General features: G+C 43.2%; 1 protein-coding gene across 2 annotated transcripts in view; it reads left to right on the forward strand.

The window, feature by feature from the left end:
- ankrd11 (ankyrin repeat domain 11) overlaps positions 1-12,926 on the forward strand; it is a 220,112-nt gene that overhangs the window by 122,549 nt on the left and 84,637 nt on the right. For both annotated transcript variants that reach the window (XM_067998032.1, XM_067998031.1), the window contains one exon: positions 44-190. In XM_067998032.1, the coding sequence (XP_067854133.1) occupies positions 104-190 (87 nt within the window). In that variant the 5' untranslated portion in view covers positions 44-103. The remainder of the gene's footprint in view (positions 1-43; positions 191-12,926) is intronic.

The following is a 12,926-nucleotide window of genomic DNA, read 5'->3' on the forward strand; positions in this document are numbered from 1 at the left end:
TGAAATAAGGCGCTCTAAATTCCACTTTGTTCACTTACTGCAGACTGTCGATGATGACGGAATGGATGCTTGAATGAGGTGACGGCCGTGGGAAGGAGGAACGATGCCCAAGAGTGGGTGTTCGAAAACACCACAATCGGAAGATTACCCACTCAACATCGATATGGTGGAGAAACAATCGGGGAAGAAGGTAAGATCTCAGAATCACTAAGAATATGAAATAGTTGTTTTAACCCTTTGGTTTTCCCGAACATTTTTTTGGAGTAAGGCCCTAGTTTGTATTATCTAACCACTATAGTATTAGATATGATTATGATCCTAAATATTGTAAAGGTAGATGAGTTTAGAGAACCTAATACACAGAAAAGGAACTTAATGATCTTGTATTTGTTGAGAAGTGGGATTCGTGGTTATAGTGATAACATCAATATTTTTTCCTAGGGAAGTACGGGAAGGAACTTCACTTTCCTTAAAGTAGGGATCATCAAATGACGTGGCAACAGGGAAGCCCAAAATAGAATAAATATACAGTACATGGATTCTGGATGGAGCAGGCTTCATGGGCCAGATGTGCTTTTCTCTCTTTGAATTTCAAAATTCTTCTTTAAAATACTGTTTCTAAGTAATCTGAAAGATCTAGATCTTGGATAGTGCATCATGCTTATTTCCAGGACCACTCCACTGAAACACCACTGGTTGAAACAGCGTCTCCATTGTTTCATCCAAAGGAGAAAAAGAATTGGGCTCTTCATGATCAGGTAGACATTTTATAGCCTACGCCATCGAACCTTGACATCAACAGGTGCCAGGGAGGTTTTGGTACCATAGTGTGCTAGGCTCCCTACCTGTGTTGATGTAGATGGCTTGGTAGTACTGTTAGTGGTTAACCATATGATCTTGTATTCATTTTTTGGGAAATATGGATTAAAATACTGGTTTAATGTCAAAGCTTCAAGACCATGCACAAGCAGAATTAGCCCGGGCAAGTCTTCGACCCTTATACAGTCCTTCATAAAGGGATTTGATTTTGTCAGCAGAATACCATATGGCACTAATGGAGGGGGAAAATTGTAGTGACTTCACTGGAACTGCACCTCAAACTCTCTCTCTTGTTCCCATGTTCCATTGTTGAAAGCCTGGCTGTAAATATCATGTCTAATATTTAGGTGTAAATTTCATTTACTAATAATCTGTAAGCCAGGCACTTTAGTCGGTACCACCTGGGTGAAAAATGAAACCCATACCAATGTGTTCTCATGAAATGAAATCTAAATGTTTAACCCTTCCTAAGTAACACCAGCTATGTGCAGATGTCTTATTTACCTGCTGATCCTTAGGTACAAGAATACTTTGGAACAGGAGATTTCTCTTGTTCAGCTGGGATCAGAAAATGTTTTTTGAAAAGGCCCAGTTCACCAAACACTAGGGGTTTGACAAAGGAATTCAAATTCCAAGTGTCACAAGAGATTCAGTGCCATAACAGAAGCAGTTAGCACCTTACAGCAGAATACCAAAGCACTTTTCTTCATTTAAAATAGTGACTTAGAAAGAAAAGTTCAAAGTATAGCATCCCAAATATGCTGTACTTGAATCGGCTGGATTTTATCACACAGATCTGCAGAAAAGCAGGAACTGCAAAGCTGATAGAAAAAAGGAATATCAGACCTTCCGGGAATCGTGACAGTGTCAGAACTTAAGTTGAAAATCTGTTGCGAGAGCTGTACTATGGAAGTGGAGATGCTGCAATGCATATAAGAGGAAGTAGATACTTAAAACCACATGCGACTCGTGTATCTCAACCTGACTCGGAAGCAGTAGTAATTGTGTTTTGAAGATATAGGTGTTCTCCTGCAGTGCTTGGCTTCAGTGTAAAGATTTTCAAATGTATCTGAAAGGTGGGACGAAGACACATAAAATATATCAACATCAGAAAGGTTGTCAACAAAGAAGGGTGGACGTTGCACATTTATTATTGATACGCATGCATTCACTAGTTGTGATGCAGTGACTGATTTTGTTGGTTGTGGAATGTTTACTGCGTTGAAGATCCTTAAATTCAATACGTTATACCAAGAGACTAACCAGCAGTTGGATTTATTTTGTCAGGTACTTGAGAAGCTTCAATTAATTACCTATGCCATCTACAGGTCCAAGGGTGACGCAACATATAGACTTTGAATTACCCTTCTTGGCACAATCACTTTTCCTCCTTGTTTGTGTGGGGATTTAAGACTGACAGATGCTGCAAAAATAGGGTGAGGTGAGGCCAAGTAGGGATTTGAAGATGAAGATTTTAAATTCAGTGTGTTGGAGGGTAAGAAGCCATTGTAGATGGATGAGGGCGAGGTGGTGGGTGAGTAGGACAGAGAGTTTATGTAGGCAAAGGGAATTGGGGGCTTATGCAGAGAACATTGGAGAAATTGAGTTGAAGTGTTAGAAATGTGGATAAGGCAGTGGGGATGGAGACAAGCGATGCTGCAAAAGTGGAAGTAAGGAATTTTGCTGATTTTCAGATGGGGATTGAAACTGACTGTTGAACAGGGCACCAAGGAAACCAAAAAACACTGGTTTCAATCTAACAGTTGGAGGAAACTTTAACTCACCCACCACTCAATGCCAGTTAGGCAGTCTAACAGCACAGAGCTGATTGTAGGATTAAGAGAAGTGGTAGAATACAGCTGGGTATCATTAGCATATGTATAGGAGCTGGTCCCATGTCTGCAGATGAGGGACAGCATATAGATGAGCGCGAGGCAAAGCTTGGATCCTTCAGGTTCTCTGGGGGTGACTGCATGGGGCAGGAAGAGACCCATTGCTGAAGTTGAAAAATATGTAAGATGCATCGTCAATGCTTTGCTAATGGATTGGAGTGCACTGAGGTATGCTGTAACAGACAGGCAATTGAGGATAACTGGTGATTTAGCAGATGCTGATGCACAGGATTATGACAATTGTGAGTGACCAGCTCTTTTGCAACACTGTGTAACCTCGTAAAAGTTTAGTTTCTATACATTTACAAGTGCTGCTGCTGCGTTCTTTGGTTACAGTATGATATTTAAGAGCTCGATAATGGACTGAGGGTGACCTATTACTGGTGATTAATAGTAAGCATATGGTGTTACATTTCTTGTTAATGTTTCATTACTTTTCTGTTTCACTGATTACAGTTTATGTACTCATGATTGCAGTTGGAAGATCATGCAAAGTGCACTGTGTACAACAAAGGCAATTTTAATAAAGTTAGAATTTTTTAATAATCAGTTATCATATAAAAACGTAAACTTCAGATGTTTGGCTTCTCAAAAATGGGTATGAAAATTTGCCCATTGGATGATATTGATAGATCATATTCAAGGCTAGGAATCGAGGACAAACGAGCATTGCTGCAGGAGTTCCTCAGGGCAGTGTGCGAGGCCCAACCACCTTCAGCTGCTTCATCAATGACCTTCCCTCCATCATAAGGTCAGAAATGGGGATGTTCGCTGATGATTGCACAGTGTTCAGTTCCATTCGCAACCCCTCAAATAATGAAGCAGTCCGAGCCCGCATGCAGCAAGACCTGGACAACATCCAGGCTTGGACTGATAAGTGGCAAGTAACACTCGAGCCAGACAAGTGCCAGGCAATGACCATCTCCAACAAGAGAGAGTCTAACCATCTCCCCTTGACATTCACCGGCATTACCATCGCTGAATCCCCCACCATCAACATCCTGGGGGTCACCATTGACCAGAAACTTAACTGGACCAGCCATATAAACACTGGCTACAAGAGCAGGTCAGAGGCTGGGTATTCTGCGGCGAGTGACTCACCTCCTGACTTACCAAAGCCTTTTCACCATCTACAAGGCACAAGTCAGGAGTGTGATGGAATACTCTCCACTTGCCTGGATGAGTGCAGCTCCAACAACACTCAAGAAGCCTGCTTGATTGGCACCCCATCCACCACCCTAAACATTCACTCCCTTCACCACCGGCAGACAGTGGCTGCAGTGTGTACCATCCACAGGATGCACTGCAGCAACTCGCAAGGCTTCTTCGACAGCATCTCCCAAACCTGCGACCTCTACCACCTAGAAGGACGAGAGCAGCAGGTACATGGAAACAACACACCTGCATGTTCCCCTCCAAGTCACACACCATCCCGACTTGGAAATATATCGCCGTTCCTTCGTCATCGCTGGGTCAAAATCCTGGAACTCCCTTCCTAACAGCACTGTGGGAGAACCTTCACCACACGGACTGCAGCGATTCAAGAAGGCGGCTCACCACCACCTTCTCGAGGGCAATTAGGGATGGGCAATAAATGCTGGCCTTGCCAGCGACGCCCACATCCCATGAACGAATAAAAAAAAATGTAGAGAGAGCGTTTACTTGCAAGTTAAGGGATACAAATTGCGACCTACTTTTTGGTGCTTGCCATAACTCAAGCTCATGACTTTGTTGCTCTTGAGCTATTTGAATAGCCTAGCCTTGGGGTAGAAATCATTTCCACACAGCTCAGAGGAATAATATATCCTCCTCCTCTTCTTTTGTACTAATCTGGAAGGGAGCAGTTGAAGGGATGTTCAGTTCAGTCCGTCCATACACCAGTTGTTCCAGCTTGAGCTTCCGTCATCTAGCAGCCACACTAGTAGATTTTTTTGCGTGGTTTTTTAAGGAATGGAAATTGTCAAAAAGCACACCAAGGAAGTAACAATGTCTGTTTACTAGGAAGCTTGTACACTGATTGTTTATTGGAAAGTGTTGTGCAGAAGAATTTCATTTTCTCTCCAAACCAGCATAATTCGGTTACAAATTAATGTGTTTTGTTGAAGAGAATTGGGACTTGGAAAAATAGATGAGAAAGGCCATCTATCTGACTTGCCACTTTTTTTAAGTAATGGGAACCCCTCTTTTTCCTCCTTTCAGCCCATCTCCTGCCTTGATTAACTGACCTGGGGTCACAGTTGTCCATTGGTTGGGGTGTTGGCTTGGGCAGCCAGGCTCACTTGTCCCTTGCCACTTGTTTCAAGTCCCCCAGCTTCCCCACTTTCGGGCCCTATCCTGGTCGTTCCGCTCTTCAAAGTAGTGTTTTATCAACCACAGAGAAGAGTTGCCATACATTATTTTATGTGAAGTGACCTGGATCAAGTCTTTTCTGGATGGCTATTAAAACTCCACTTTGCCATCTAGAGGGCATTGTTTATCCAGTGTCATATTGTGCCTAAGCCATTATCCAGATATAAAATGATGGTTGCTGTTTGTATCAGTTAGAATTCCTTTGTAAACTTCATTGTACTGGCTGAAAAGGTTTGAGGGAGCATAAAGCATTTTTTCCCCCTCCTTGAGAGCACAGTTGATAAAGCGCAAGAAAAAATCTCCTGTTTTTACTGTTGCTGTATATTGTCAAGTTCAGAATCAGCCAAGGAGATGATTGGAGTGAAGCAGGGATGGAAACATGGCTTGAATTATGTTTAATTTTCTGACTATGACTCTATTCTGAAAATGTTAGTAATTATCATCTCCACATCATAAAACTTTTGGTGTCTGGATTTTGTGTTAGAAATTTCCTGACTCTCACTTTTTGGAATTGTTTTGACCATTTTTCCACAATGATTTGGAAATAACAAGAATTATTTTAACGTTTGATTTTTAAAAACATAGTATATTCAGACAAATTTTTAAAAAGACTAGGATGACAGAAGTTAACATGCTAATGAGCTGTTTTTCCCCAATGGACCAGAGGTTCCCAACTGGGAGGCACAATGAGGATATAGTGGGGGCCGGGGTGCAAGGAAGACTGGCTGGGATCACGTGGCTTGTTTTGCTTATCTATGAAATCCCATTTACCACAAAGCCTGCCTGAACTAAATGAAGGATTGAGCAGATGTGGCTTCAGTTTAAAAACCGGTTTTAATACAGTCATCCGAAGCGGGAGGATCACAGCTTAAACATGCAGATCTTTCAACTCTGATCCTTGTAGATCTAGGAGCCAGTTTGGGTGCCGAGGCAAGATCTTAACAGTAAACCATTAGATCCCTAATGGATCCATAATAATGAGCCGAAAAGTTAGCACGTCTCAACACTTATTTAGTGCAGCGATTTCAACCTATAATCTACAGTCTTAACTAAAGTTGCATTATTTATTTTCTCCGTAGCATACAAGTCAGAAAACCCAATGCTTATAAAATTTATATTTGTTTTTCTCAGCTTTATAGAACTTCATTAAAATATATAACATAAAAGCACTTCATATTTGTTTGTTTCAAAATTTTATTATTGAAGTGATAGAATTATTCCAAGATACAGTGATAACTGATACTCTTGCTTTAATTATATGAAACTGACAAATACTGTACATCAATGGAAAGGGACAGTGGTTTTAATTATTTTTTGAATCTGTTATTTACGATGTCCAATTCGAAGTTCCTGTAATATCAGATCTGTAATCTAACAAACTCTCGTATATGGCAGCTTGTATTTCATCGTATTCCCGTCAGTAGTTTGGCGATGAAGAGTAACATGCACGTTGTTCAAGAAATTGTCCACATAACCCAAAATTATCATAGTGCATTTGTGTAAAGAGGGAGACTGGCATATCATTCTGTTTGATTTATGCTGCGATCAGCTCGCATGTTGTCGGAAGGTGAATCAGAGATCAGATTACACTGCAAGACTCCCATTATTTATTTATTCCTCTACGTTTGAACATTGGCCACAACTCTCTTGATTGAAACAATGAGCTCTAAGCTGCAAAAGAAGTTTGTAACTTTTACCTAATTGTGATTTTGTTTTTTGTTATTTAAAGAAAGCAAAAATTTAAAGGAAAGAGTGAGGCCACTTACCTTTTTTCTAGTTTCTTAATTGTGATCTACGTGCCAACTGTGTAGTGAAAGAAAGATGCAGTTGTATACATTTAGGGAATTTATATTTATGGAAGGGTTTCTTTCAAGATGATCCCAGATGGCAGTCTGTGCTCACATTGTGGATTTTCATTGGTCTGTTCTGAAACTAATTAACAATTCCTTTTGGATATATTTGGTTTAAGTGTATTGATAAAATATGTTTTTAATTTTTTGATTAATACATTTGTGATCTTTAAGCTTGAGATGTTTTTGTGTTTTATTGATTGCAATACAAAGTGGGAACACCTTCACCACATTGACTCCAACGGTTCAAGAAGACGACCCACCACCTTCTCAAGGGCAGCTGGGGATGGTTAATAAATGCCGGCCATGCCAGCGACAATCATATTCAGAGAATGGAAAAAAAGCAATTTGGTAAAGGCATCCTCATTTAGGAAAATAAACACAACAATGAAAACCTAGTACTATGTGCATGTTTTAAGTAATGTAAGGAATCTTACAACACCAGGTTATAGTCCAACAGTTTTATTTGAAAATCACAAGCTTTCGGAGGCTTTCTCCTTCGTCAGGTGAGTGTCGGATTCCTTGAAAATTACCGCATATACAGTCACAGAACAATGCCTGGTGATTACATATAATCTTTCCAACTGCCCTTTATCAAGGCAATCAAAGGAATTGAATAGTGTTCAGACAGTGCCTCGGCACCCAAACTGGCTCCTAGATACCAGACTACTGAATATACAAACGGCCAGAACCAAAGACGGAGGGAGAGAGAAAGAGAAACATCCGAAAGGAGGAGAGAGAGAGAGAATGACCAGTTGTATTAAAAACAGATAACATTTTTTTCGCTGGTGGGGTTACGTGTAGCGCGACATGAACCCATGATCCCGGTTGAAGCCGTCCTCATGGGTGCGGAACTTGGCTATCAATTTCTGCTCGACGATTTTGCGTTGTCTTGTGTCTCGAAGGCCGCCTTGGAGAAGATCGGTGGCTGAATGTCCTTGACTGCTGAAGTGTTCCCCGACTGGGAGGGAACCCTCCTGTCTGGCGATTGTTGCGCGGTGTCCGTTCATCCGTTGGCGCAGTGTCTGCGTGGTCTCGCCGATGTACCATGCTCTGGGGCATCCTTTCCTGCAACGTATGAGGTAGACAACGTTGGCCGAGTCACAGGAGTATGAACCATGTACCTGATGGGTGGTGTCCTCTCGTGTGATGGTGGTATCTGTGTCGATGATCTGGCATGTCTTGCAGAGGTTGCCGTTGCAGGGTTGTGTGGTGTCGTGGACGCTGTTCTCCTGAAACCTGGGTAATTTGCTGCGAACGATGGTCTGTTTGAGGTTGGGTGGCTGTTTGAAGGCGAGTAGCGGAGGCGTGGAGATGGCCTTGGCGAGGTGTTCGTAGTCATCGATGACATGTTGAAGGCTGCGGAGAACATGGCGTAGTTTCTCCGCTCCGGGGAAGTACTGGACGACGAAGGGTACTCTGTTGGTTGCGTCCCGTGTTAGTCTTCTGAGGAGGTCTATGCGATTTTTCGCTGTGGCCCGTCGGAACTGTCGATCGTCATATCCCGTTCTTACGAGGGCGTCTTTCAGCGTCTGTAGGTGTCCATCGCGTTCCTCCTCGTCTGAGCAGATCCTGTGTATTCGCAGGGCCTGTCCATAGGGGATGGCCTCTTTGACGTGGTTAGGGTGGAAGCTGGAAAAGTGGAGCATCGTGAGGTTGTCCGTGGGCTTGCGGTAGAGTGAGGTGCTGAGGTGCCCGTCTTTGATGGAGATTCGTGTGTCCAAGAAAGAAACCGATTCTGAGGAGTAGTCCATGGTGAGTTTGATGGTGGGATGGAACTTGTTGATGTTATCGTGTAGTCTCTTCAGTGATTCTTCGCCGTGGGTCCATAGGAAGAAAATGTCGTCGATGTATCAGATGTATAGCGTTGGATGGAGGTCCTGTGCAGTGACGAAGTCGTGCTCGAACTTGTGCATGAAAATGTTGGCGTATTTGGGTGCGAATTTGGTCCCCATGGCTGTTCCGTGTGTTTGGGTAAAGAACTGGTTGTCGAAGGTGAAGACATTGTGATCCAGGATGAAGCGGATGAGTTGTGGGATGGCGTCTGGAGATTGGCTGTTGTTGGTGTTGAGTACTGAGGCTGTTTCGGCGATGCTGTCATCGAGGGGATACTGGTGTAGAGTGCCGAGACGTCCATCACGGTGAGAAGTGTTCCTGGTTCAACTGGTCCGTGATACGTCGAGGGCATCCTCAAACCCATCGTACAGGGAACCCCCAGCTTCTGTCGCGACAGTACAGACTTCCTACAAAAGGTCAGCACCCACGGACCAATTGAACCAGAAACACTTCTCACCATGGTGGACGTCTCGGTACTCTACACCAGTATCCCCCACGATGACGGCATCGCTGCAACAGCCTCAGTACTCAACACCAACAACAGCCAATCTCCAGACGTCATCCGCTTCATCCTGGATCACAATGTCTTCACCTTAGACAACCAGTTCTTTACCCAAACACACGGAACAGCCATGGGGACCAAATTCGCACCCAAATACGCCAACATTTTCATGCACAAGTTCGAGCACGACTTCGTCACTGCACAGGACCTCCATCCAACGCTATACACCAGATACATCGACGGCATTTTCTTCCTATGGACCCACGGCGAAGAATCACTGAAGAGACTACACGATAACATCAACAAGTTCCATCCCACCATCAAACTCACCATGGACTACTCCTCAGAATCGGTTTCTTTCTTGGCCACACGAATCTCCATCAAAGACGGGCACCTCAGCACCTCACTCTACCGCAAGCCCACGGACAACCTCACGATGCTCCACTTTTCCAGCTTCCACCCTAACCACGTCAAAGAGGCCATCCCCTATGGACAGGCCCTGCGAATACACAGGATCTGCTCAGACGAGGAGGAACGCGATGGACACCTACAGACGCTGAAAGACGCCCTCGTAAGAACGGGATATGACGATCGACAGTTCCGACGGGCCACAGCGAAAAATCGCATAGACCTCCTCAGAAGACTAACACGGGACGCAACCAACAGAGTACCCTTCGTCGTCCAGTACTTCCCCGGAGCGGAGAAACTACGCCATGTTCTCCGCAGCCTTCAACATGTCATCGATGACTACGAACACCTCGCCAAGGCCATCTCCACGCCTCCGCTACTCGCCTTCAAACAGCCACCCAACCTCATACAGACCATCGTTCGCAGCAAATTACCCAGGTTTCAGGAGAACAGCGTCCACGACACCACACAACCCTGCAACGGCAACCTCTGCAAGACATGCCAGATCATCGACACAGATACCACCATCACACGAGAGGACACCACCCATCAGGTACATGGTTCATACTCCTGTGACTCGGCCAACGTTGTCTACCTCATACGTTGCAGGAAAGGATGCCCCAGAGCATGGTACATCGGCGAGACCACGCAGACACTGCGACAACGGATGAACGGACACCGCGCAACAATCGCCAGACAGGAGGGTTCTCTCCCAGTCGGGGAACACTTCAGCAGTCAAGGACATTCAGCCACCGATCTTCGGGTAAGCGTTCTCCAAGGCGGCCTTCGAGACACAAGACAACGCAAAATCGTCGAGCAGAAATTGATAGCCAAGTTCCGCACCCATGAGGACGGCCTCAACCGGGATCTTGGGTTCATGTCGCACTACACGTAACCCCACCAGCGAAAAATAAGTTATCTGTTTTTAATACAACTGGTCATTCTCTCTCTTTCTCTTCCTTTCGGATGTTTCTCTCTCTCCCTCCCTGTCTTTGGTTCTGGCCGTTTGTATATTCAGTAGTCTGGTATCTAATGTTTCTCTGTCTGAACACTATTCAATTCCTTTGATTGCCTTGATAACGGGCAGTTGGAAAGATTATATGTAATCACCAGGCATTGTTCTGTGACTATATATGCAGTAATTTTCAAGGAATCCGACACTCACCTGACGAAGGAGAAAGCCTCCGAAAGCTTGTGATTTTCAAATAAAACTGTTGGACTATAACCTGGTGTTGTAAGATTCCTTACATTTGTACACCCCAGCCCATCACCGGCATCTCCACATCATGTTTTAAGTAGGCATATAGTAAAATTAGTTTTCAGAAACAGACTGTTAGTAACCCTAATAGTCTGTGTTGCAGGGTTTCAGTAACATCAATGGAATTGAAAAGACACACGTGTTACCATTTTGGCTAATCTCCAGGGGTCACACATGGGATCAAGGAAGTCAAGTAATGGGATTAACCCTTGCTGCTGCTTCATTTCAGCCATTAACACAATCGAACGTGTGGAAGTCACTGGAGAGACCTATGCTATTGCCAACGTGGATCACTCTAAGTGAAAGCCAGCTGTACTTAAGGGCTATGGAAAGCCTGACTACTCAATAGCTTTCACCTCATCTCTTCATAATGTTTACTTTTTATGATCAACTCCCAATGATCTAAATTAGCCTCTGCCTACTGCCCACCACCTTCCATATGCCATCTTTCGTAAAACCAGACAAAGGATTTGGTATATTTTTGGGGGGGGTTTCCCCACAAGCCCAAATCTGGCTTTGGAATGGGGGTTTAAGAGGATAAGAATGAAAATGAGGGAAAAATAAGTTTGAAAAAGGACAAGTTATTAAGTTACTTCTCGAAGAGCAGGAAACTTTAAAAATGGATTTACACAAAAAAAGCAACGTCAAGGAAGTAACTTGAGCACGTAGCCAACTTTTTAAAAACATTTTTCTGGTCTTCTATTTGTTTTTGATCATTTGCAAATTTAATTTAAATTCAAAATGCACCATACATGCTCAGCTATAGTGTTCTCTGGAAGAGATAGGACATTCATTTAAAATCAACAAGCAGATATAGCTGTAGAACAATAGTTATTCATTTCTAATAGAAATATCAATTGATCTGGTCAGGAATATCAACTGAAAGATTAAAACATTTTTAATTTTCACCTGCAAAAAATACTCCTTTCAAATCACGACAGCCTTTGCGGCCTTTTAGTAAATGTTTAAATGTTTTTCTACAATGGCAAATTAAAAGAGAACAAACCCCAATTTGCAGACAGATGTTTAAGGCCTTTTATTCAATTTATCAGGTAACTGTATTGTGGACATTATTAAAGCTTTGTGGTCATTGGACTGCAATTGGTGTTAGTGTCCCTGAGCTAGCAAGCTGCAAAGCGGCTCCTGCTAGTCAGTAGTTTCCCACAGCTGGAAAGTGGATATGTGTGGGTGTCTGAGGAGGACAGCATAAGGTTGGTCTTGCCGTTAGATAGCTTGTTGACATTCTCTAGGCTCACAAGTGAAGAATGTGCTACATGGTGTACATGTATTTTCAAAAGGCATTTGATAAAGTACCACATAATAGACTTGATAGCAAAATTGAAGCCCATGGGATTAAAAGGACAGTGGCAGCGTGGATACAAAATTGGCTAAGTGACAGAAAGCAGAGTGTAGTGGTGAACAGTTTTTCTTTAGACTGGAGGGAGGTATACAGTGGTATTCCCCAGGGGTTGGTATCAGGATCACTGCTCTTTTTGATATATATTAATGACCTGGACATGGGTATACAGGACATAATTTCAAAGTTTGTACGTGACACAAAACTCTGAAGCATAGTAAACAATGAGGAGGATGGTAATAAACTTCAGGAGGACACAGACTGGTGAAATGGGCTTACACATGGCAGATGAAATTTAACGCAGAGAAGTGTGAAGTGATGCATTTTGGCAAGAAGAATGAGGAGAGGCAATGCAAGCTAAATGGTACAAATTTAAAGGGGCTGCATGAACATAGAGACCTGGGAATGTGTATACACAAATTTTTGAAGGTGGCAGGACAAGTTGAGAAGGCTGTTTTTTTAAAAAAAAGTATATGGGATCCTTGGCTTTATAAATAGAGGCATAGAGTCGAAAAGCAAAGAAGTTATGCTAAACCTTTATAAAACACTGGTTAGGTATCAGCTGGAGTTTTGTGTTCAATTCTGGGTACCACACTTTAGGAAGATGTCAAGGCCTTGGAGACAGTGCAGAAGAGATTTACTGGAATGGTACCAG

Source organism: Heptranchias perlo, chromosome 16 (assembly GCF_035084215.1).
Source record: "Heptranchias perlo isolate sHepPer1 chromosome 16, sHepPer1.hap1, whole genome shotgun sequence".
Classification (NCBI taxonomy): domain Eukaryota; kingdom Metazoa; phylum Chordata; class Chondrichthyes; order Hexanchiformes; family Hexanchidae; genus Heptranchias; species Heptranchias perlo.